The sequence below is a fragment of the Galeopterus variegatus genome, unplaced genomic scaffold (genome assembly GCF_000696425.1).
Source record: "Galeopterus variegatus unplaced genomic scaffold, G_variegatus-3.0.2 Scaffold4024, whole genome shotgun sequence".
NCBI classification, from domain to species: Eukaryota; Metazoa; Chordata; class Mammalia; order Dermoptera; family Cynocephalidae; genus Galeopterus; species Galeopterus variegatus.
In genome coordinates, this window is record NW_007730135.1 from 167,470 (window position 1) to 193,936 (window position 26,467).

General features: G+C 44.7%; 1 protein-coding gene across 1 annotated transcript in view; it reads left to right on the plus strand.

Moving 5' to 3' along the window:
- Window positions 1-26,467, plus strand: part of LOC103602134 (kalirin-like) — a 196,292-nt gene that overhangs the window by 163,894 nt on the left and 5,931 nt on the right. The window contains exons 14-24 of the mRNA XM_008586555.1: window positions 1,604-1,887; window positions 3,077-3,181; window positions 13,703-13,833; window positions 17,354-17,420; window positions 19,733-19,836; window positions 20,022-20,091; window positions 20,439-20,525; window positions 21,421-21,513; window positions 22,264-22,314; window positions 23,201-23,278; window positions 26,275-26,460. Coding sequence (XP_008584777.1) covers window positions 1,604-1,887; window positions 3,077-3,181; window positions 13,703-13,833; window positions 17,354-17,420; window positions 19,733-19,836; window positions 20,022-20,091; window positions 20,439-20,525; window positions 21,421-21,513; window positions 22,264-22,314; window positions 23,201-23,278; window positions 26,275-26,460 — 1,256 coding nt within the window. The remainder of the gene's footprint in view (window positions 1-1,603; window positions 1,888-3,076; window positions 3,182-13,702; window positions 13,834-17,353; window positions 17,421-19,732; window positions 19,837-20,021; window positions 20,092-20,438; window positions 20,526-21,420; window positions 21,514-22,263; window positions 22,315-23,200; window positions 23,279-26,274; window positions 26,461-26,467) is intronic.

Sequence of the window (26,467 nt, forward strand, 5' to 3'; positions counted from 1 at the left end):
GTCCCGCAACGGATCGCAACCCTCAGTGTCGCGCCCGTACCGGACCGGGGACCGGCAACGGGATCGCAACCCTCGGGGTCGCTCCCGCGCCTCGCTCAGCCAGTGAGCGGGAACCGGTCCATATGTGGGATCCGAACCCTCGGGCAGGAGCGCCGCCGCCCTTCCCAAGTGGCGCACTTATCCAGTGCACCACCGGGCCGGCCCAAGACTTAATTTTTAGGTCAACTCTCTCGACCTATCAAGCCGCATTTGACACAGATGACGTCTCCCTCCTCCATCAACATTTTCTGCGGCAGTCTCTGGGACACGCCACTCTCCTGGTTATCCTCCCACCTCACTGGCTCTTCCTTGTCCTCATATCTCCCTGCTTCTGGCTTAGTCCTTGGACTTCTTCTTTATTCACATTTGTGCCCCTTAATGATCTCACCCAGCTTCATGGTTTCCAACATCACCTGTACACCAACTCCTCAGTGACCTCCAGCTCACCAGAACTTTCTCCTGTGAGCTCCAAACTTGATATCAAGCTGCTGCTATTCAATTTCTCCTCTCAGATATCGAATGGCCATTTCAGAGATGTCTAAAACTGACCTCCTATCTTCCATCCCCCTAGTCTCCTCCATAGTCTTCCCCATCTCAGGAACCCTAATCCTAATAGTTGTTCAGGCCAAAAACCTGAGTTATCCTTGACTCCTCTTTTTTTCATATTCCATGCACAGTCTGTCAACAAATCCTACTGGCCCTCCGTCAAAACATATCTAGAATCTGATCATTCTAACAACCACTGCTACCACCTTACGCCAGGCCACCAACATCCCTCCCCTGGAATGGCGCAGTAGCCTCCCAACCAGTCTCCATTTTTCCACTTGCCCTCAATATAGAAACCAGAATGACCTTTTAAAATGTTAAGTCACTTTGTGTCACTCTGGCTTAAGAGTGTTCCAATGGGTTTTCAACTCCTGGTAAAAGCCAAAGGCATAGTGCTGGCCCACCAAGCCCCGGCCCCCTGCTGGCTTTCTGATCTCCTTTCTTATTGCTCTCCCCCTTGCTTACTCCACTGAAGCCCCCCCTGGCACACCTCTGTATTCACTCTTCTGCCCACCTAGAATGCCCTTCACCAGACAGCCACATGGTTCACCCTTCATACCATTAGGTCTTTGTTCAAATGTCACAATGTAGACTTTCCCCAACCGGCTGTTTAATTCGCACCCCCTATTCCCACCCCAGCATTCTCTATTCCCTACCTTGTTTTTCAATATAGCACTTTTGTCATACTTGACATTTTACTTATTTTCATTTTACTATTTTGTCGTTGTTATAGTCTTGGTGGGCCAGAATATAAACTCCATGAAGGCAGGAGTCTTTGTCTTCTGCCCACCCCTATATTTGCAACACCTGGAATGGTACCTCACATTAAAAGCTGAATGAGTGTCGACTATGACTGCTCTTCTAGAGAGGATTTTCTTGACCCGGGTCTGCAGCCGGCCTTGACATTCTGCCTTGTGTCCTAGCTTCCTGAGGATGGAGCTGTCTTGCTCCCTGTCGGCAGTCTTACCTGCCTTAACTGCCTCTGACGTGGCTGCGTCTGTCTGTTCGTTTTCCTCAGATGCGTACTCTCATTCCTCAAGTGAAAATGGAGGCAAGTCCGAGTCAGTGGCCAACCTGCAGGCTCAGTCCTCCCTGAACTCCATCCACAGTTCCCCAGGCCCCAAGCGCTCTACCAATACCCTTAAGAAGTGGCTGACGAGTCCTGTGCGTCGACTCAACAGTGGGAAAGCAGATGGAAACATCAAAAAGCAGAAGAAAGTGCGTGATGGTCGGAAGAGCTTCGACCTGGGATCTCCCAAGCCTGGGGATGAGACGACCCCTCAGGGGGACAGCGCTGATGAGGTACTCACACGGGGGCCCCCAGCCTTTCATTATGAAGGACCTACCGACATGCCCCTGTCCACAGGTTTTGTAAACTAGTCAGTCTCTGATCTCCAGTAGTTTGTTGTCTTGAGCCTAAGTAATTTGAGTTCTTCTTATTCTCAGGACCTTGGCCAGTTTGATTTGTGACCAATTCAGAGACTGACTAGCACCTAGAATATCCAGCAGACAGAAACCAAGTTTTGCCAGATTTGGAGTAAGCTGGGCCTGAGGGGAGTCGATTGGTCACCTAGTTCCTACCTCTCTTGAGGACTACATCAAAACCAGCTAGACCTGTTTAGACTAGGAGTGAAAGAACGGAGACCATTTTCATTGAAAATAGAATAGTGTGCTGGGAGATTATAGCTATTTTCAAGTATCCTGAGCAGTGCCACGTATAGAAGGGAGTAGACAATTCCAGGTTGCTCCAGAGGTGAGAACTACGATTTACAGATGAAGGTTATAATAGGCAAGGTTTCAGTGATGAAATGCACCTTCCTGAAAACTAATGGACACCCATGCTAGAAGGGTGTGGGAGACCATGTGACCCCACATAACAGTCAGAGAGATCCAAGAAGTTAGGCTGGATGATCTCTGAATTCTCATAAAAAGGTGAGATTCTGTAATTAAAATATAGTGGATAGGTTTTGGTTGGGGGAATGAGATACCTGTTTTATCTGGCAAACTAACCTATTCTAATCACTGCCGTGGCTAAGAAATTCTCCCTTATATGTAACTAGACTCTGTCTTGTTGTAGTTGTATGCCCTATGGCATTTTTCTCACTGGAAATGGCAGTAGAGCCTGGTGACATATGGACTGCGGTTTAATAGCCCTTCAAAATTTAAAAAAATTAGACTTTCTCTGACCACTCTTTTATCTTTCCCTTTTCCTGGCTTTTCAATAAGATATATGGGGGTGGGGGTGTTGTTTGGGTTTTTTTGTTTTTTGGGGGGGGGTTTGTATACGTGTGTATTTTCCCCGTTTGGACCTCACTATCCTTTGAGATAAGCAGGTGCATCCATATGACAGAGGAGGAAACTGCAGCTGAACAGATAGGGGTGTGTTGAGAGAGGAATCTTCCTCTTGTTTTGCTTTTCAAAACGTCAAGTCCTGAACTGCAAGCATCTTTAACCATGTGAAACAGTAACTAATGCTGCTCTTTTGTTCTAGAAGAGCAAGAAAGGTTGGGGTGAAGATGAGCCAGATGAAGAGTCACACACACCCCTCCCTCCGCCTATGAAGATCTTTGACAATGACCCGACACAGGACGAGATGGTAGGACTTCTCCACCTTCTCACGTGAGGGCAGCATGGAATGCATGCATCTTCACTTTCTGTGTGTGATGGGGGTAATGCTCTCTCCCATGTTATCTCTTACCCCACATGAATCAATGGCGATTGAGACTCTGTCTGTATTTGGTAAATGTCCCCTCCCCCAACCCTGGAGGTCTGACTCCATTCTGGGCAGTGTAGAGGGTGTATGTAGAATTCTCAAAATGGAAATCTGCCTGGTGTCTCATCTTGCCTTCTAGATAAAGGGTAATGTCTCTGTTTTTGGAAGCAGCAGATCCTAAAAGGAACTACTTGTCTCAAAAGGGAATCTGCAGTGGTTCCAGGTTGCAAGCATCTTGTTACACGTGACTGTACAACCTACGTTTTGGTTGTTTTGCCTGTAATCAATTCTAAAATCTAAACAGTGGTAACTTCCAGTCAGGCCCAGTGCTGTTGAAACTTTGCAATCACAGCATGAGGGATGGAGATACTGCTAAGGGGAGGTTGTTGTCAAGGTGGGCAAACCTAATATGCCAAGTTGCCCGGCTTGTTTGTTTTGTGCAATTCCCTGGCACACTGGCATGCAGAGGCTTCCTGGAATCTGAAATGTCGAAGTCCACTGTGCCTATGATCACCCAGTGATGATGATCCCGATTGTTCTGGAGGACCGCTTTAATTGTGATCCTGATTGGTTTTGGGCTGCTTTAATTGTGTTCTCTGTCACTTAGTTTCCTTAAAGCCACGCTTTCACTTCCTTGTGTTTTTCTTCCCTCCTCTTAATTGTTGCTGATCCTCTTAGGCTCTGGCGGTGGAAGTGGTGGTTTCAGTTTTTCATTGTGCTTTCCATTTGCTTTTCGGACTGTCTTTTGGTGGTTATGGTGGTGGTTGCTTGCCTGCCCTGCCCTGCGGGGTCTCCTTGTGCTCTCTAGTACTCTGCTTGCAGGGGCGCAGCCTCCTTCAAGGTGGTGGGCCGGCATCTTGAGGCAGGAAACAAACCCTTCTAACACTGCCTAGGATGCTTATCAAAGAGTTCTGTCTGCAGATGCTTCAGCATTTCTGGTGACATTCCAGTTCCTATTTAATTCTCTCTGCTTTGCATTTGAATTGTTAACCTGCAGACATTAATTGAGGTCTTCCTCTGTGTTAGGCTAGAGGGACAGAGTGTAGGGACAGGACTATGACTGAAATGTGGTTGGCCACCCCTTATGACTCACCTATGAGAAGTGCATGGTTGTGGCCCTTCCTGAGGTGATGTCGGTGTCCTGGTCTTCAAGGCCAACTGTCTGACTCTGGGCTGTTGAGAAGAGTGGTAGGAAGCAGGGCATTATGCCTATCCTGGTTTCCCAGAGGCAGAAACACCTGTGCATCACCTCAGGATGAGAATGAGAACCAGCCTGCTGTGTTCCCAGCAGCTGACCCTTGTAAAATGTTCTATAAACAGTGGCAGTGTCTGTGGGGAGCAGGCACTCAAGTCCCATTATCTGCGGTCCCACACAGCCCTCCACCTGGAGGGGTCAGCTTGCATAAGATAAGGAAAGGTCATGAACCCTCTCCATCTAATTCCCTCCAACACAGTTTGTTTGGGGGAAATGGATGTTATGTTGTTTCTGGATAATTTTTAACTGAGAATGCTGATTTACCCCCAGACGTTTGTGTAGCCCTTTTCTTAGCCAGAAACAGGGCAGATGGCAACAGTCCCTTCATAGACACATTAACTTACCTCAGTCCTGCTTGTCTGATTTCTGTACGTTTGTTTTCCTGGAAAATATGGGAGCAGGATGAGCCTCAGAACTTCTAGCAAGTAGAGTTGGAATTAGTAAAACTATTTTTACAACAGTGAAAAAGGAATTTTTTAAAGTTCATCCATTATAATGTTGTGTGGTTAAATACATTTCCTAAAGTCTTATTAATTTTACCTTTATAACTATAATTTTAATAGCTGGAGAATATTTTACTTATTTGATGTTCCATAATTTGCTTGACCAGCCTCTGTTTGAGCCGTACTGACAGGGTGTTCTCAGTCTTTGCTAGGCTAGATAATACTACCACAGATCACAGTGTACATATAACGTTAGTTTCTTTGACTTCCATCCTTGGAATAAATTCTCAGGAGTAGTATTACTAGATCAAAAAGGTGCTAATTTGGTTTTCCAAGTAGACTTAAGCTTTTCTGCATTACCCAAGAGAGGAAAAAGAGCATTGTATCTTAATTACATATTTGATTTCTTCCCCCCATCTCAGAAGCAAAGATAGAAGTAACTCAGCTTAGACAAGATGCTGTCCTTTTGAAAGTCTTCCCCTAACCTAAGGGACAAACTTGAAGCCTGAGCAAGGCGGGGACATTCAACTTTCAGTACCCACAATCATTACTGCTGAAGACTGAAGGAGCCTGTGTCCTGGCCCTGGGAACACCATTGTCCTCTGCCCTGATATGCTAGGGAGAAAAGCACACGCATGTGTGCAGGGTTAACCACTTCTCCCTCAATGTCTTCTCATGTAGAGGAAGCAAAAAAAATAAAAAATCCCACCATACTTCAGTGGGCAGGAATCCCCAAACCATTGACCGAACAGCCATGTGGATGAGTCCTTATTATAAATGCAAGGGAAAGACAGATACAGTGAGGCCCTTCAGTCGAGCCTTCCTTTACTGTAAACAAGTCCCTGGTCACTCCAGCATGTGGCACACAACTCTTGCTAAAGCCTTTTATTACTTTCTAGTGCTACAGTTCAAGGGCCTTACCAGATCAGCTATGTTTTGTGGAGAAGTAGGAATAGTGGCAGAAAGAGGGAGAGAGAGGCAGGGGGAGAATATGGGGAGGGATGTCTGGCTGGCTAGTCTCTTAAGTGCTGTGCCCCTAGCATTTTTGCTTGACACACAGTGAAGATCTATATCTAAGGCTGTAATAAAGCAAGAATTATTTCTCTTCTTTGGACACACTTGACGCTAGGATTACTGACTCCTTTCATACTCTGGAAGAGCAACGAGCAGCCGTGTAGTAGCCAAAGTCCTGTTTCACCTCAAAGCAAGTTGCCCCTGCCCTGTCACTGTCAGTAGGTGCAGTCCTTGCCTACTGACCTCCCGGGAACTTGGCCATCCCTCCTCTCAGCTCCTCGGAGGCCTGTCTATGGAGAGCTTGGCCCCACCCATGCTTTGCTGCTTGCCAGAATTCCAGGTCAGGTGGGCCTCTCCCACACCCACACTACCCCTCTCTCCCTTTGTCATCTCTTCCCTCTGAACATAGAGCTTTGCTTCCCTTGCCTGCCTTAAGCTTTGGACTCTCTGTTTTGCCTCCTAATTGCTGTTCCTCATTCCTTGCTAATCTGCTTTTTCCTTTGCTGCCCGATGTCTTGCAGTCCTCCTCTTTGCTAGCAGCCCAGCAGGCTTCCACTGAAGTACCTACTGCTGCAGACCTTGTCAGTGCAATAGAAAAGTTGGTCAAAAGCAAGCTGGTAAGTGGGGGTTCTGGAGGTAGTTCTGTGTGTATCTCACCTCCAAGCAGCTCTCAGGCCTTGCATCTATCTGCCATGTTCTCCTTTGCACCTATGCTCACTCCTGTAGGATTGTTTCCACAAATGATGGTTTCTAAAAAGCAGTACCTCAAAGTCCTTTTTGGCTTCGTTTGGGAATGGGCATGGGGAAATGGGGAATTAATTAACAGGGTCTTTGAGGGTTGTGATGTTGATGAAAGGTGAAAAGAATCTGAGACAAACCAGCCTTGCTGTAAGCCTGATCCACTGGTCCACAGGCAAGTGGCATCTGGCCAGTGACTGATGTGTGTCCGGTTAGCCCTGTTAGTGCACTGTGCTTTTGAGACACAAAACATGGATTGGATCTTTGAAAGCACCAGGTAATTTTATTTGGGGACCTTACACAGCCTTCTAGGTTGTAGGGTCTTACAAAAGAAGACTACTGATTATAAAGGGGAACAGGCAGAAGTGCACGGATACTTCACCACAGGAAGTTAAGGGAGCCGGTGCACATCCCCATCATGGCGGTAAGAGCTGAAAATGAGCCACAGACAACTGATCTAGCCTGTGACTTTCTCATGGACCAATCGGACCACTGGAGGGAACGATGATGAGTCTGATTTGGTTTGGGATTTTGGCATAATACTGGTGAAAGAGCTCCTTTTTGGGTAGCTCCTTAGGATGAAACTGTTTCTGCGTTCCCCTGTTTTTACACTTAAGTATTCACTGTAGGATGACCATTTAAAGCCATTTCCTTTAAGGGGCCGGCCCGTAGCTCACTTGGGGAGAGCGTGTTGCTGACAACACCAAGTCAAGGGTTAAGATCTCCTTACAGGTCATCCTTTTAAAAAAAATAAAAATAAAAATAAAATGAAGCCTTTTCCTTTCTTTCGCTCTTATCTGTGTCACCCAATTGGCTTTTCCTGCAGTCCTCTTCAGGATAAATATGTCTGTGCTTCCGCCAGGCTTCTATTGGAAAGTCTTGTTAATCAATGCCATTTAAACCCTTCTCCACTTGGCCCAGGAATTAGAGGAAAACGATGGATGTTGTCTAGGGAAAGTTGGCTGATAGTTTTGATTGCAATAACTATTGCAGATATCCCAGCTTATAGCATACAAATGAAATATAACGCATATGATTGTATTCTTTTTCTTCTAAATTTTCCTTCCTAATTAAAAAAGAAAATAGCTGGTGTTTTTATTTACTAGTGTCAAACTCATTTTTCTGCTGTCTCCCTGTTCTACCAATAGGAGTTAAGTGCTCTCGTGGGCACTACATGACTTTTCAAAGGACCCCTCTCTGACCACTCTTCACTTGCTCTCCTTTACCTTTTCACTCTGACCCACACACCTCCCTCATTCACCAAATACCATTTAAAAAATTTTTTTTCTTAAAACCATCCTTTCTTTTACATTTTCTCTTTTACCACCTGAGCTGAGGCCCTGACGTCGTGCGTAGACCATTGCAGTAGTCATTGCTTGCGTGATCTTCACCCACCCAATTTGCTTCCACACCTCGCTCTCCTGTGGGTCTTCAACAGGAAGACCTCTCTCCTTGGTGAGGGCCCACTGCCTCCCTCTTGCCTACATAAGCAGTGGTCTCCAGTGGTCTCCAATGTGGGGTTGCCTTCAGGTACAAAAAACAGCTTATTAGGGTACAGTAAGAAAATATTAGAATCTCTTTATCTTATTAATTTAAAATGCTTTCATATATGTTTTGTTTTTTACATAATGATAGTACAGTAGAACAGACATATAATTTATTAAAAGGTTACATGTTTTGGGGGTATATGACCAAAATTGTGTTTACCGACAGAGATATATTATCAAAGTTTGGAAATCACTGACCTATAGATAAGTCCACACTTACCCAGTATTCTAATATTCTGTAGCCTGTTCTCTAACCTACATTTCCGACATCCACTTATTCTGGTCGGTGTACTCTGCTACAGCCAAATTGTTTTCCTCACAATCCCCAGACATGCACTTGATTTTCCTCCTTTCAAGTTTTTGTTCATATCACCCCACTTCTCTGGAATGTTCTTCCTCATATTTTGCTTATAGTGGTCCTTCAAGATCACACTCAAATCCCATCTCTCCACAAAGGCTTCCCTGACCAGCCAAGGGCAAATTTCCTCTGAAATCCCACAGTAATTATGAAAGCCACTTGCTGCCTGGGACAGCTCTTAGATGGCCCTGTTGTATTATTTGCTAAAATATCTAATGTTTTCATTTGCAGTTTACCTTCCCAGCTAGATGATGAGTCATTTAGGACCTTTTTTCCCTCCGTTAATGTGTAGGAGTTTTTTACACTTAATGCTTTCTTCATGAACACTGGTTTGCAAAAATCTGTATTTGTTTATATTTTGGATTACCTTTTTCCTACTGCTGCTGAACTTTGCACTTTTGAGAGTCTCTTTAGGCCTCTAGTTTGTGTGATCAGTGAGTCTGGTGTTAAACATGTGAATGACAATATTGAGAAGTCCCATGAGGGCGAGGGAATGTGGGATGGCACTGGAGTAGATTGGCCCTATAACAGGCTCTCAATAAATGTCTATTGAATAAATGTCCTTTCTGTGGTATGTTTACCATAATAAGGGCTTTAAGTTTTTTCACCAATAACTACTTCTTGAGGACCTAGAGTGAGCCCAGAATTATAGAGATTTCTTTGTCTTAACATTAAAACCAAGCCCATATCACAAACTGCGCCCCTAATGGAGTGAATGAGCAGTGATTTGATTTCTTAGAATCTTTTCACCAAAATTCGATTCTTTGTCCTTTCCTCTACTTTCTCCTTCTTCCCATCACTTGGTGGGGTAGCAACCGAGCAATGCTAAGTTGAGGATCTCAGCCACGTTTGAGAACACTAGGTTGCATTTTCACCTCTGAGACTCTCATTCCTATTCCTCATCAGATCTTTAGTTTAGAAGAAGAAAAGTTCTAGAGTGTTTATTCGACTAAGTACAACAGTGTGATGGCTGCCAGAATAGCCAGTGTTACAACAGAGTTGGTTAATGAAAGTACAGTGTACAGATCAAGAGAAGTAATGGTCCCATTGTACTCAGAGCTGTTCAGACCACAACTGTCATGAGCTGTGTATGAGTAATGCATTGTATTCTAAATGTAGCATTCTAAAATATTCCTGAACAAACTGGGAGTGCCCTGGAGGAGGTAACCAGGACTGCGTGGTCCATGTCATTTGGAGGAAAGTTGAAGAAACTCAGATTAAGCATGAGGAGAAGTTAGGAGAAGACACGTGAGAGCTGTCTTCCAATAATTGAAGTGCTGCCTTGGGAATGAAGCGTTGGTTTGACTGTTGCTCCAGGTAGCAGAACCTAGACCTGTGGGTGGGAGTTATCTTAGTTCAGTATGAGGAAAAACTAATAAAGTCCTTTCTGATTTACAGAGTCTGATTCCATTTTACAGGAGCATCTGGTATGCTTGGATTTTTATCTAGAGCTTAGAGTCTTTCTGCTTTCTCTATAGGTTGCTCAAGTGATGGCACCAAATTCTGTACTTAGAATTCATTTGGCCTCCTAGCTCTGCCTGCAGGCCATGAGATCCCCTGTGTCCCTGTGTCCCAAAGCTGCCCCTGGTGCTTTATGTTCACATGGTCATTGTTGCACCAAGGCTTCTGCCTTGGTGAGTTGTGATCTCCGCTGCACAAGAACTGCTGTTAGGGAACAAAGGCAGGCTTATGAGGCTCACCTGCACTGCACATAAAACCGCTGAAGACCCCCCTTGGTGAGTCCTTCTGGACATTAATGGGCCCTTCAAAGTTCTCGCCTGCAGCCTTGTTCTTTAATCAGCGCTTTTGTTTACCCAGAGAAGATGCTCATCACCTCCCCGCAAATAGAGCTAACATTTTTTCTAGTATTTGTATTAAGGTATTGAGGAGTAAGGACTCTCCCACGTTTCCCTGTGTGATTTTGAATAAAGCTTTTTCTAGACCTGTGGACCACTTTTTCTAGATAGTGAGTGTGTTAGGAATTGGAAGACCTAGATTTTAGTCCAGACTCTGTTTACTGTATAGCCTGTGGAAATCTACTTAGTCTCCTTGGCCTCTCTTTATCCCAGTTATCAATGACAATGACTCTTTCTACCTGATTCTAATCTCAAGAGAGCCATGGTAATGGTTGAGTAGGTGTGAACGTGCCGTGTAAACTGATAGGCAAGCACCTACAAATGTTGTCTTAGCCACCTCAGCTGCCTTGTGAAGGGCAGGGTTGGGACTGTGTCATCTTTATCTTCTGTAATTTAGTGGCGTGCTGGGCATGTAGAAACTACAGCTGATAGATTGGTGGTTGGGTGAATGTTACAGGGTAATAGCTTAATGTCTGTATGATTTGGTTTGATTCCTCAAATTTGAGAAACAAAAGTTTCCTGGCCCTGTGAGAATCTAGTGTGTCTCTGCACTGTAGTTCTGGAGCCCTGGTATTCTACTCCCTTCCTGGCATGAAGGATTGAACCATAGAGGTAGAAAAGAAAGCCCCTCTCTGAGTTCTTATCATCAGGTTACACACCAGAATCGTTCATTGGGCTCAGTGTGGTGCCAAGGGACCCTGGCTAATAATCCTCTGCCTTTAGGGAAGGGTCTGGCCGGGACTAAGCTCTTGTTGAGTCTACCTGATGGCCTGGCATCCTGAGAATGTGCCCTACCTGCTTCAGCAAGACTTCCCAGCATCTAGTTCTCCTGCTCTTATAGGATTTACCTCCCTGAGCCAGGCTTGTTGGTTCAGCCACGTTCAGCCATAGAAGAATCTGGCTGGGGCCAGACTGTGTTTGTGTGTGTGCTTTGCTTGGCTGGGGCCCAGTATCCCAACTCTAGCACAGGTAGCTAGGTCTTCAGAGAGAATCACTCCTGAATTATTACAAGCATTATAGCCAACCCCATCCATCATTTGAGATAGAATACCCAGCATGTAGCTTAGCCAAACCCTTTATTTTCCTCTTCTTCTGCTCTCACTGCTTCCATCCAAGAGAGTCCTTCCTCCCTGAGAGATGACTTGGGCTTCTTTGCTCATAGAGCAGGTCCAGACAGGTGGAAGTGGAATGTATTTCCCTGTGGGACACTTTGGAATCCTCAGATGTCCTTCATTCTGTAGAAGGGTTGAGAATAGACCATGCCAAGTGGGATGTTCCACAGGGGCACCTTGTAAGCAGAGATGGAGGCCTGTTTCCTGGGCCTTCCAGTCACCACCCACCAGCCAACAGGCTTCAGAACAAAGGCTGTGACAAGACAGTGGGAAAGGAGGAGGGAAGTAAAAGGCATGTAATCAGATCAGTCACCAGCTGGGTCCGTCTGTGAGAGGAGTCTGTCACTGGTGGTGGCACCAGAGGACGTGTCATTGGAAAGCCTGCCTGTCTTCTGGCTGGTCAAGCCTCAGCACCAGACACTCTTATTTCCTTAATAACATGTTACAGATCCTGTATCTATAAATTTAGCTAAACCTTTCTTGACCTTTCTATATTTTTAGCCTATACTGCAGCTCTAGATATAACAACTTCCATGGTTGATTACTTGTTCTGTAAATACCTTTATGTCAAGTTAAAGGAAATTATCTCTCAAGGATGAAGACCCTGTCCTCTTAATTCTAATTTCTAGAGTTGATAAGAAATTTGTATTTGTCCCTTGGCACATTTCGGCAATTTGAGGGTGGGGGGGGCAGGGAGAAGGTTGATATGTCTTCTCTGCATTAAGTTTTTCACTCTCAAGTCTTACTATTCTCTATCCTTTCTCACATAATGGCCCATAAGGCACCTTGTTCACATTTTGTTTCGTTTTTCCCCTGGACCTTTCTTTCTTACCTCTATTTGGCCTATATTGAAATACAGCAAGTGTGAGAGTTTGTGACAGATACCACAAGTGCAGATCATTTAACACCAGGCTGAAGCCTTTTGTTCCCACTACTTTTTTGGATGGTACTTTATGATCTTTGTGACTTTATTCCTAGGGCTAATGTTTTCAAAGACTACTAAGTGAAACTTTCCTTTTAGCCTCAGTGTCTCTTGTGGACAGGCATTTTGTAAGAATAGTTTGGATTAGTCTCCCATATTTGCTTTACAGTTGCCTACCTTGACCTTGGCCTCTAGTCTTATTATTTATCCACATTGCTTCTGCCAATTTGCGTAATGAAATGCTAAGTGTCACTGTGGTCCATCTTCCTGGGCACTTGTAAAAATGTTAAGATTGACTTCATTTTGAGTACCTCATGGTTAAGTTTCATTCGCTGGGGTGGGGGGTGGAGAACCTCACCATTGTAGAGCCTTTGTAACTTTTCAAAGGGGACGTACAGCTGTCTCTGTCTATTCCTTAGAAATGTGTAGTGAGGAAAGATCTGATTTGAAAATTGAGAAAAACTGAAGTATAGAACAATTTTAGCTGTCTCATGTAAGATCACTCAGTGACTAGCAGACAGATTAGAATTTAGGTTCTTTTACACTTAGCTCCTACTAGAGAACCGTATTAATCCTTTTAACTTGTATTCTCAGTCCTGCAGCACCTGAACTAAAACAAATGAAAAGGATTAATAAATAAAAGAAAGCCCTTGATAAATAACCTTAGCGAAGATGTTTTTAGAAAAGGTATCTCTTTTGACTTCTTGTCTACATCTCATTCACCTCTTCAGAAGAATTGTAGCTGATTTAACAAAACATGATTTTACCAAACTAGTTCTCTTATCACTACCCTCCCCTTATCACTTTGCATATGGTGGCCTTACAACTGATTTTCTTTTCTAACTGCTTATTTGGTGTAGAATTGCAATGATTAGCTTTATCTCTAGAGCTCTTACCAGGAGATAAGTCACTTTGACAACTTCGTTATGTCAGAACAATTGGCAGCACATGAATGCCAAGCACGACAATGCAGCAGCTCTGCTGCAGGAGGATGGAAGTCTCTGGTCTCCTAGCGCTTCACTGTGGTTTGGTGAGAACAGCCTTGGCTACTGATTTTCCAAGTTGGCTGTGGCTAGGCTGAGGGGGGAGGGGGACACAGGGCTTCCAAATGACTTTTCAGTGTTTACTTCTCTTAGGCTGTTTATTCTTCTCTTTTCAGAGTCTAGAAGGAGGATCATACCGGGGGAGCTTGAAAGACCCCACAGGCTGCCTGAATGAGGGGATGACCCCACCCACAGCTCCTAGAAACCTGGAGGAAGAACAGAAAGCCAAGGCCCTGAGAGGCAGGATGTAAGTGGCTACCTCAGATCCCACCCAGGGGCATGCATGTGTACGGTGGACAGTGAGCAAGGGTTGGGGGAGTCAGAGAGGGAGTCCCCACACTTGTGTTTCCACTGGTATCTCTCATTCTGAGTAAAGGTGGCCCAGATCTGTGCAGTGTAGCACTGATGAACAATGAGCTACTTTGGCACTGACTTGAAGATGTTTAGGCTGAAGTATATTCTGTGCATTAGCAGCTATTATTGACAAAGTGTGGTTATAACCAAGATCTGTTAGAAATTTAAAACATGTTGATAAAAGGAAAACAACAAAGTTTAGGAAACTATGGGACTATCACTAGGAGTATGTAGAATCAGAATCCCTAACCATGGCAGAAAATCTGGTAGAGGTCACCTGAGGAAACATTTGCCCGACCATTTAGGAATCCTTATGTTCCCTCTGTCTTGATTTTATAATTTGTACACTGCTGTCTAATTTCTAGACCATAGGAAAGTGATGTATGGAAGAGGCTGTTGTGCCAAGAGGCAGGTCTCATCTCTGCTCCTTCTCCACAGGTTTTAATTTTATGTCCATTTGTGGTTTTAGTTCAAAGAGAATCTCCTCCCCATTTTGAATGGTTAATGGTAAAATACAATGCACATTGCAGTCTATTTCACAAAAACCAATATGTTATGTAAGGTTTGAGTTATCTACCCTGATATGAACAGTCACTTAAAGTCATTGTCATGATACTACATGATATTGTCAGATTTTGCCACAACAGGCAACAAATGTGGGCTTCCTCTTCTACCCTCTTTACCCATCTGTTCACCCTCCTTTCATTCTCCCCAGACCCACCACCTCTCCACATCCTGAGCTGTCCTGAAAATCCAGCTGTTAGTACATCTCGTTTCTCTTGCTGTATGTCATCCTGTTTTGCTCTGCTGTACTTTATGGCCATGATGAAAGACAGGATGTATAGGAGTTTAATTGTAAACCCTGTGTGAACCTGGTGGCTGATGGAGAGAGAGAACCGAAACTCCATTTGGAAGATGTCAGTAGGACATCAAAGTGTTAAATGAGATCTCTATAGAGAAAAGATGAAAACAAATATTCATTGGTCCAGGAGAAGAAAAAAGTTGAGAATGGACTTAGTTGTCTTCAAGTTTCAGTCACTCATTCATTCAACCAAGTATTTGTTGAACGCCTAGTATATACCATCAGTGGGATACATCAGTGAATAAGACACACAAGAACAACAAAAGAAGTCTTTGCTCTCATGGCAAGTTTACATTATAGTAGGAGAAATCAGACAATAAGCAAAATAAATTATGTAGTATGTTGGAAGCTGGAAAAAGAAAAAAAGAGAGTAGTGTAAGGGAGTGGGGGAATATGGATGAGGACATATTGCAGTTTTAAGTGGTTCTGGCATTTGCACAAAGACCAGAAAGAGGTAAGGAATTAGCCATTAAGGAAAAGCGTTCTTGGCAGAGGGAACAGCCAGTGCAAAGTCTCTAAGGGATTTTCTGTGGAGGACCAGCCATTTCCTACCACTGTGAAAGAGAGAAGTTAGAAGCGAGTCTAACCTATAGCTGAAGAGTTGGACCAAAGAATAACACTAATTTGTAAATATGTTTTACTAATAAGAATTGAACATGAAAAAATATATTATAAATTCAATTTATTTGGCAATTAAACATGCACTGCCTAGCGATGCATGTAATTTAAATCTTTGATGTAACTTTTCAGAATGTCTTTTAATGTGTCATCATTTCCCCAGGTGCTTCACCCCTTCAAGAGAAGAGCTGCTAGGTCCACCTAGTACAATCCTCTTCCCTGGAAGCTGAAAAGCTTAATACAGCCCCCATCTGTCACCAAATAGCTTAGGATAAAAATATCGCATGGAGACAGCACGCTGAACTTCATCTCCAGAGGGCCCTCCCAGCCCAGAATTCCCACTCGAACTTTCCTGTGGGTTTTCTTTTACCCACTTTCTTCCGAGCAGTAGCTTAGGCCATGCAAAAGATATATTTAAATGCATTCATTGGCCTTGCCAGTTCCTTCCTGTGGCCTAAAACCCGTGCATCTGTGTTAGAGAGAGGGAGTGGCTAGAAGTGCTGGGCACACTGATAAAGAAGCCTGTGTTCCTTTGCTTCTTCCCATTGCCCTGAGGGATGAGGCCTAGGGATCTGGTGGCTTGTCAGAGCTGTGCAGAACAGGAATTTCAGATGCATTGTTTCCTGGGTCCCAAATGGTTACAACCCTTGTGCTGGGGCCCCTCTTTGACAGCTTAGAACTTTATCCCTTCTGCCACTCGGGCCAAAAATGCAGTTGTGTGGCTGCAGGCACAACTCTTTCAAATAAGATAAGAGTCCACCTCCAGTAGGACACACAACACCCATCCTGCCCTTTTGCACAACCATAAGCACTTGATGTTTAGCTCTTCACTGTCTGGACAGAAGAAAGAAAGAGGAGTGTTTGGGTTGGAGGCTTTAGGGACTCCAGAGAGCCAGTCTGCCTAGTTTACCAGACAGTGGGCTACTGTGAAAGCATACAGTCTTTGGACTTTTGTACAGCTGGGTTCAAATCCCACCTCTGCTACTCACTTTGTAATCTTGGACAAGTTACCTGACCTTTCTGTCTCAGTGTTTTCATTTATACAAAATAGGACTTTACAATACCTGCCTTCTTACAGGCATGGGAAAACCCAGATGAAGTAACTGGCACATAGTAAATGCTCTAAGAGGTAGAAATAATTGACAAGAAAGAAACCAAGAAAGCAAATGTCCTTGAAGTTGTTAAATCCTGCATCCTGGACAAGGATTGCTGCATTCAGAGTTGTGATTATGGAATGTCTGCAGTCAATCTTTCTGGCCTTGCCTAGAGATTTTCCAGGCCAGTGACCACGGATACCTATCTGAATAATTGTAGCTTCCATATCTTAAAAGCGTCAGTTGATGTAAGTGCCTCTGAGGCCTTAAAAGAGCTGGCTGGTTAGCTCAGTTGGTTAGAGCACAGTCCTGTAACACCAAGGTCGTGGGTTTGGATCCCCATACTGGCCAGCTGCCAAAAAAAAAAGAAAGGTTGATTATCAAACAAATGTCTTTCTCCTCTTATTAAGTAAAGAATGAAGCTGAAACAAAGGAATAAACATCTCCTGTTAATCACTTGGCCTCAAAGCTTTCATAACTCAGTTCTGCCAAAGTGGTTGTCATCTTTCTGCCCTGTGTCTCTACAATTATCCAGTTATAAGTGAAGGAGAAAGACGCAAAAAGAATAGAAAGAAGAATGCTCGTGATGAGTGCCATTCCTTGTCTGACTAGTGTGTGTCATCTGGGGAAAGCCCTCTCTGGCCTTGGTGCCCTCAGTTCTTAAGTGGGGGCCCCTTGTAGAGAGAGCATCAGTAAGCACCTTTCTGGGGTGCTAAGTGTGGGTCTGTTTGGTGGTCTTGTCATAAAAGTACCAAAGTAACTTTCCTGTGAACTTAAGTGTGGAGATTTCGTGCTTATCAATGAAGAGGAACCCTCATTGTTCTTAATCTCCTGCTCAGGTTTGTCCTGAATGAGCTGGTACAGACAGAGAAAGACTATGTCAAGGATCTGGGGATTGTGGTGGAGGTGAGTAGATGGCTCAGGGTGGGTCTGTGGTCAACCAGCCAGGAGCATACTGGACCCTACCTAGGCTGAGGTGTTTTAACTTGATGGTTATATGTATTTTACTCTTTCTGAGTATTTGCAGAAATGGAAATTAAAATGGTAATAAATCGGGCTGGCCCGGTGGCGCACTCGGTAGAGTGCGGCGCTTGGGAGCGCGGCAGCGCTCCCGCCGAGGGTTCGGATCCCATATAGAGACCAGTCCGCTCACTGGTTGAGCGCGGTGCGGGCGCGACACCAAGGGTTGCGATCCCGTTGCCAATCCCGTTGCTGGTCGCAGTACGGGCGCGACACTGAGGGTTGCGATCCCGTTACCGGTCACGAAAAAAGACAAAAAGGAAAAAAAAATGGTAATAAATCAAATAGAATATATAGGCAATTTTTTCTTTTCCCCTTGAAATATTATGAGATATTTAGAGGGAGGTAGGGGCCCAAGTGTTACAGAATTTGGGGGAGCCTTTGATTAGAGCTGAGTCCGTTTCACTTTGTTTTAGGTGACCAAGTCTTAAGAGCTTTTCTTTGGTATTTAACCATATGGACATATATTCTTCAGAGATATGAGCAACCATGAGCACAAGGCAGGTCACGTTTAGTGGAATCTTGGGGATTATATGTTTCTTTAGATTTTTATGGAGAGTGTTATAGCTGCCAAGAAGACAAATAAAAAAACCACCAATAAGCAAGACCAACAGGTCCACTGTTAGAGTCAACTTGGTAATAAATAAAATAGCTCTATCTCCATAGGGATTCACTTTAGAAGTACTTAGACACTTGGGGCTGGCCCCGTGGCTCACTCGGGAGAGTGCAGTGCTGGTGGCGCTGAGGCTGCGGGTTTGGATCCTATAGGGATGGCCGGTGCACTCACTGGCTGAGCGTGGTGCAGATCACACCGTGCCAAGGGTTGTGATCCCCTTACTGGTCGGAAAAAAAAAAAATACTTAGACACTTGGATGAAAAGCCTAAGAAAGTATATTAGTTCGTTTCTGTTGCTTATAACAAAATACATGGAACTGGGTAATTTAAGAAAATGAAATTTATTGCTTATAGCTTCAGAGGTGGAGAAGTCCAAAGTCCAAGGAACATAGCTGGTGAAGGCCTTGGAGGTGGTGACAGTGACCCAAGGGTCTCACATGGCAGAAAATGGTGGAGCAGAGAGAGGGGGAGAGAGACTAACCTCCTCATTCACTCTCCCTTTAAAACCCTCCAAACCACACCCAAGACCACCATTTTTAATCCATTCACTATGGCATGGTCCCACAATCCAATCACCTCTTCAAGGCCCCACCTTTCAATTACCCTAATAGGATTTCCCACCATCTTAATAGTCACAGTGGGGTCCAAATTTCTAATACATAAACTTGGGGGGCACAAACCAAGCTTCAATGAGTTTAGAGGGGGGACATTCAATCCACTACAGAAAGTAACTGGATAATTTAGATGGCTTAAAGCCCTATTGCTAATCATCTTAAAAGAAAGAATATGAAATCTAAAAATTGAATGCCTAATGTCTAAAGTGCTGTTGGTTTCTTACATTTGGCCTGTGAGTCCCCATCCTATGAAATCTGCTGACTTAGGGTTTTGTATTTGCTTATCCCAAGCCTTGGATAAGCAGACTAATCTGGCATATAGAGGATATGAACTGTAACTTACCGAAAGTTATTTTCATCTTCAAAGGGGGATGGGGACAAGAAGGGGTACATCAGCCTCTATATGCAACTCAGCCCAGGAGTAGAGGATTTGGGAATCGGCAGATTGAGAGATTGAAATCAAGGGAAGTCACATCAGTGGTATGATTATAAGACAAGCCATATAACATCAGGGTGCCTTGGTTTTTTCATCTGTCAGATGGGAATAAATCCTTCCTGTACAACTTCAAAGCTGATTTTAAAGCTGAAATGAGATTATATATGATTATATATATGATTGCATTTTACAGAGTCTAAAGTATTAACATACTAAGACTTATTTCTAGGCCAGATGTGTCTAGTTCCGAGCTTCCAAAGATAACAATGAACTTAGATTGGAAGATGGGAGGACAAATGATTGTTTTCTTCTTTGTTCTGCTTTCTTAAGGGGACTGGAGACAAAGAAAGGGACCCAGAAACTTCATAAAAGTTTTGTCTGTCACTCTGCACAAGGGCGAAGTCCTGGTTGAACAGTGAGAAACTCCAGAAGCACGTGCTCTGAAACTCACGTGGAGAGTGTGGGCTTACAGGAGTGCTGCATGGGGCCTTCTTGTGAAAGCTCTCTGCTAACCATTGCCTCTGCTGCTACAGGGCTTCATGAAGAGAATAGAAGAAAAGGGTGTTCCTGAGGATATGCGAGGAAAGGATAAAATCGTGTTTGGAAATATTCACCAGATTTATGACTGGCACAAGGAGTAAGTGTTAATGCTGCTCTGAGGATCGGGCTGTCATGGGAATCCAGGACTCCCGAGTTCTCTTCCTGTATCTGACCTAAGGGGTAGGGTTTGGGGGAGAGTCTTCTGTCATTTATCTCATCATTGAGAGATAAGACAGTTCTGAATAACGCGGCTTCCTCCTCTTCTCCCCTCTCTCCTTTTAGTTTTTTCCTGGCTGAACTGGAAAAATGTATCCAGGAGCAAGACAGATTGGCACAGCTCTTTATCAAGCATGTGAGTGTCTCCCTTCACCTTCCACCCCCCTCCCTCCCCCGCCCCTGTCTGGGTTCATTTACATTCATTTAGAAATTCCTTCTCTCATTTGCTCTTCCTTGACTGGCCTTCTTTCTCATTTCTCTGAGTTTTTGTTGTTTTCCTTAACCTTCTTGGCAATTGGGAAGGTGGGCTCTTGCCTACCGTATTTCCTTTTATATCCTCAATGTTGAACCACCAGGGCATCCTTGAGCATGGTTGGGCCATGTCTTTTCCTTCTCTCTGTGTGTAGACCAGCATAGCACTCTGAGAGTGAGCGAAAGGTGCAGATGCCTGACTGCCCACGTGTCCCTCCCTCTGCTTTTCAGGAGCGGAAGCTGCACATCTACGTGTGGTACTGCCAGAACAAGCCACGCTCAGAGTACATCGTTGCTGAGTACGATGCCTACTTTGAGGTAACGCACCTCAGGCTTTGCCGAATCAGAGTGCAGGGGGACTCAGGCCAGGACAGCCAGGTTCAGAAATACCAGACGTCATCCCTCCACAGGCGACCCCCACACAGCACCGCTGACCCCTTCATGATAGGAATAGCTCCTTCAACAGAGCCATTAGATTCTTAGCTAACTTCTAATGAGCACCTTTGCTTGACAGGAGCTGAGGGCCCAGTCTGTGGACTGCTTTGAGAAGCCTCCTTTCACAGAATGATTCTGTAACACAGAGGATGTTTTAGAAGCTCTGGTCCTTCTTAAGTGATCTCAGAGCAGATTGTGCCCACACTCTTCCTTACCAGTCCCCCTGGGATTGCTTGCTGAGGACCCTCCTCTTGGTTGAGGGGTTTGCAGTCACTTCATAGTCTCCACTTCTGCTCCCTGAGGTTCTGTCAAGCGGCTCACGGTGGGTGTTCTGCCCCACCAGGAAGGATTTATTTTGTTGGTGGAGAGGCAACACCGTCACTTGGAGAGATCCCTCAGCTGAGTGTTTGGAGATCTGAGTTTGGGGCTCTGTAGGCCTGTTACATCCTAGGAGCAGGACTTCTTTCCTGACTTTGCCCTGGAGCAGTTGAGAGAACCTAGTACCCATCCCAGCTTGACCCCAGAACTGGGGTGAGGACCAAGGTGTGGAAGTGGTTGCTGGGAAGGCATGGCAGGAAGGCAAGAAGGTGATGGTGGTGTGTGTTAACATGCTGTTCATAACAAAGGACCAGTTGTGTAGGCAGTTCCACCTCTCGCTTGAAGATTATTAAACTTTATTGGAAAACATGAAGACCTGTCTTCTGTGTCTTGGAACCCTGATCCAGAGTACCCCATTCTTTGGTTCCTTTTTTTCTAACACAGCTGCTTTGTGTTTCAGGAGGTAAAACAGGAGATAAATCAAAGGCTGACACTTAGCGACTTCCTTATCAAGCCCATTCAGAGAATAACAAAATACCAGTTGCTCCTCAAGGTAAGAAGCGGGGAGCCTGGCCAGGGCTGGAGAAGGGTCCCCTCAGGCTCAGAGCTGGTGAGCAGTGGAGCTCAGGTCCTGTCTCCTCCACACTGTCCCAAGAGTTGTGAACTGGTGGGGACACATGTCAGCTCTTGTTAGCTGGCTCCTCCGTCAGCTTTGCCCCCAGATAAATTGCACGGCTGGAGTTCCCACCCTTAACGTTGTTACTTGGTTTTCTTTTTTCAATTCACTTTCTTACGTTGTCACAGTCACTGATTTGATACCTTTAAAAAACAAAAAATAGTAAGAGCATAAAATTAGAATGGGATGCAAGGAAGAAAGAAAGGGAAAGGCAAGGCTCTGGAGACCTTAGATGAGTAATACCTAAAACGTGGTCATATTTTACTTTAAGTAATGGCTTAACTTGATTGATCTTATGGAAATATGAGGTTAAATGGAAGAGAGAGGCTTCACTTTCCGCTCTCCCATCCTTTCTTGTCATAATCCTCCTTTTCTTCCTCTCGCCCTCTCACCTCCCTTCTCCCACAGCTGTGAAACCTTGAATATCCTGGGAGTTTCTCTATGTTATGTTTAACATGATTCATAATTTTGTTTCTCAGCTACTACAAACCATTGCCACCTCTGCTGAGATGGAAGGTCTTCAGGGTGTTATTGCATTTTTTTGATACGTTTTTTATAGCTCTCTGACTATTTTACTAACTGATTTCACCCCTTCCCACCCCCTTCCCTGCTTCCCCTACTTGCTAGGACTTCCTGAGATACAGTGAGAAGGCTGGTTTGGAGTGTTCAGATATCGAGGTGAGTTTTCTGCTTGTAATGCTAGCTGTTCTCAGGGGCCATATTGGGTGTCTGTCACTAAAGGGAAAAAGATTGTCTCAGGAGGACCGAGGGTCCAAGCAACTCCTCTCAGACAGTAGGAGGACTGTCTTGAGGACTACACAACAGGATGAGGAATGGCAAATGTTAATGAATAAAGTGTTTTCTAGAACTCAAGAATTCTGTCTGGGGCTAGACCAGAGCTTAGTCCTACTGATGTTCTCTGTGCATCTCCTGGTGACATGTAGTGGGAAAAAGGTGGTATTTTGCCCATTTAACATCCTTCAGAAATTAGGTGTAGATTGCAGAGATTCAATATGCAATTTTACCCATGAATCCAAGTACTCTTTGAAAATAACAAATAAAGTATTCCATTTTCAGTCCCCTCGGCCCCGAGGATTACCCTCTGAGTGAAGTCTTTTGAGACAACGTCACCATGGGGATTATTTTAAGCCAGAAAGGTTAAAGACCATTCTGGCAGGTTACTTTAGGCTAAAAGCTTTAGTGTTTCACAAGCCAGGCTAAGCTGTTGCTTGGGCAGCCAGGACACAACAGAGAAAAGAAAGAAAATATGAGCAGGAAAGGGAATTGGTGTACAAAAGCAGGAAGGTAGGGAAAGGATGGGCTGAGTAGCATTCCCCCAACATGTGACACTGATTGACGTAGAGCCCCTGTGCTGATGACCAGCACCCCCCTCAAGAACAGAAAATGTCACATTCCTCTGAGCATGGACAGCAGGGACCAGTGTCTTTTCCTAGAATAAAGGACCTTCAAGGAGGTGAGGTCCCCATCTCCCAGTTCTGAATTGCCGTGAGCTTCCTGCCCAGTGCTGTTCCCCCTTCTGAGTGACTACTGTTCCTTCCCACAGAAAGCAGTGGAGTTAATGTGCCTTGTTCCCAAACGCTGCAATGACATGATGAATCTGGGACGCCTGCAGGGCTTTGAGGTGAGCTCTTAAGAAAATATTTCTAAGCCCTCTCTCTCCTGGGCACCGGGAGTCCAGACTGTTGACACCTCTTCCCTTTGAAGTCCTGTGTCCTGCTTCCTCTGCTTCCTCACTCGCCATCTACACCCTTGTGCCCAGGCCCCGCTGGTCCACAGCCCTAGAACATGCGTCTGTTTAGAAAGTCCGGCGATTGGGCAGTCATAGGAAGTTATGGAGCAGTTTTGGCCAAACTGGAATCAGAATTCCAAGGGGATTGGAAAAACCCAATGTTCTTTATAACCATGTGCACCTGGCAATGACCTCTCCCCTGTTCTTTCTTAAGAAATGCTGGGGTATTAGGAACAGCAGGACTATGTGATGGAAGTGAAACCTAAGCAGGGAAACAGAGCACTTTGTTTTTTGAGAGAGTGGTTCTAATAAACAGGTCTATCCAGTGACTGGCTTTTTAGTTAAATGAACATTTAAAGCTCTGAAACATCACAGTACCCAGTTCTGTTCTTTGAAGAGAAGAATTAAGTCTTTAGGGAAATAGATGTCCCAAGGATTTCAGTTTAAGTGAATATACTAGTTTGCTAGGGCCACCATAACAAAGTACCATGAACTGGGTGGCTTAAACAGCAGAAATGTATTGTCTCACAGTTCTGGAGGCTGGAAGTCTGAAATCAAAGTGTTGTCAGGGACAGTTGCTTCTAAGGGCTGCGAGGGAGGGATCTGTTCCAGGCTCCCTCCTTGGCTTGTGCATGGCTTTCTTCATGTTCATGTGGTGGGTGTCTCCCTGTATCTTCACATCACCTTTCCTCCTATGTATCTGTGTCCAAATTTCCCCTTTTTATAAGGTCATCAGTCATATTCTATTAGGGCTCACTCTGATGACCTCACTATAACTTGATCACCTGGGAAGACCCTATCTCTCAATAAGGTCATGTTCCAAGGTACTGGGGGCAACAAGTCAGCATATGAATTGTTGGGGCATGAGGCATAATTCAGCCCTTAACAGTGAACCTCTGAAGAGCAAATTGACTTTCCTAATATAAACTTAATAAATAACTGTTATTAGTTTATATCCAAATCTTATAAGGTAACTAAACCTAATCTGTTTTGAATATTAATGTGATAAAAATTGGAACTGACACAATTTTGTTTTGGCAGCTGGCCAGTAAGAGGAACTGAACCCTTGACCTTGGTGCTATAAGGCCACACTCTAACCCATGAGCCAACCAGCCAGCCCCTGATATAATTATTGACTGGCACCTAGTAGTTGTTGATCCCCTTAGAGAAAGATGTGGATCTTGTAATCCTGTTTCCCAGTAATCCCTTAATATAAGATTTCATTAGATTTCATTATTGCTTTTTAGAGAAAAGGGATTCCTGGAGGTTGAGATGATTAAGAAAGTAATGGCTTTTTTCCCCTGGCTAACCTGGAGTAGATATAAGGTAGACTGGTGTTATGAGTGAATTTAGGAGATGCTATATTCAGGTTTGGGTTCATGAGCTGGATTCAGGACATTCTTGAGCCAAGTTCTCTTGCCCTCCTTGCCCTCCAGCCCATCCTGGGTGTCTCTGTCTGGTTCATGGACGGTCTTCGTTGCTGTTCATTTTTCATGGGTTCCTAGTTCTCCAAGGTAGACATTAGCATTACCAGGGTTACTCAGTAGAAATATTCTCTGAGTTCTCACATGGTTTTTTTTTAGTCATACTGGTTTTCTTCAGTCATAACACTTTTTTTTTGGTGTTATGCCAAGTCTGAGGCTATTCTGAACAAAGCAAGTAACCCCTTTTGCTTTTCAACCTTGAAGTCCCCATGGTTTCTGAACAGAGGTCTGACTTGGCTTCCTCTGGGTCTCTGGAGGAACTGACCCTAACAGGAGGAATGACACTTGCTTGTGCTCTCCGACCCAAGTTGGACTTCACAGAAACCATTTTGTGCATGTGCGTGTGTGTCCACATAAGCCCACGCACAGGAGTGTGGAATTGTTTCCTCTTTTAAATCAAGCACCACTGTCTCCTGTTTTCATCGAGCTGCAGAGAATCTGTTTTGCATTCCTTCAGCTAATTGGCAAGGACAGTGAACGTACGTCTATTCCCTAAGTCCATGCCTTTAGGTCTGGGAGAAGTTAGACCCCCCTCGTTTTAATTCCCTCCCTTTCAAGTCCTCTGGCTTTCCTTTTAGTGTTGGCCGGGCTATCGTCCACAATCATGTTCTTTTGTAATATTAGTAGAGCTTTCAGATCTTTCCTGGCTAGCTGGTCACTGGCTTAATATTAACTTTGGACTAGGGTCGAGATAAGCCTGTTTGCCTGCTGACCTTGGCAGTAAGGAGCCATGATCCAAGCAGAGGGCAGGCGTTTCTCGGGAACACAAAAGAAAAATGACCTCTGTGCTGGGTAATGTTTGGAATAAGGCATCACGTGAAAGGAATGGCCTACACTTGCACTACACAGCAAAAGTCACCGGAGAAGAATTCAGAGGAAGTCTCTGACTACTGCCTCAGATGTCAGGGTCTTCCTGTTGCAGAGCAATTGAAAAACCAAGGCTCTCTCATAGCTTCTATGAAGACTTGCTGGGTTGAGCCATATTCCCTTTGAAGATAGGAAGATGTCTCTGAAAACCTCATTAGAAACTGGCAAACTAGGCACTAAGTGTCACCTACTTTCTGTTCTCATTCTAATAAAAAACAGGAAGGGCCAGGACAATTTCTGGACCTCTTTTTAGCTAATAATTTCACTTTCCTTCCTTCTGGCATTTTCCTGGAGCTATGTCTTAGTGGTTCCATGGCCTTCTTTCCCCTTCCTTCAGGGCCTTTGTGTGAATAGGAAAGTGGTCACCGTCTGCCCCTGGGTGGGTGGATGGATCCTAATTCAGTCTCTGACTAGAACTCTGAGGCTTTTGGTGTCAGGTCTGTCTGTGTCTCCAGTGGGGGAGGGTCTGTGGACTGAGAGGGCTGTGTCCGACTCCCCATTTTTCAAGTGCGTCATCCCGGCCCCTCTTCCCACCAGGGCACCCTGACCGCTCAGGGGAAGCTGCTGCAACAGGACACATTCTACGTGATTGAGCTGGATGCAGGCATGCAGTCCCGGACCAAGGAGAGGCGTGTGTTCCTCTTCGAGCAGATTGTCATCTTCAGTGAACTGCTCAGGAAGGGATCCCTCACCCCGGGCTACATGTTCAAAAGGAGCATCAAGGTGAGGA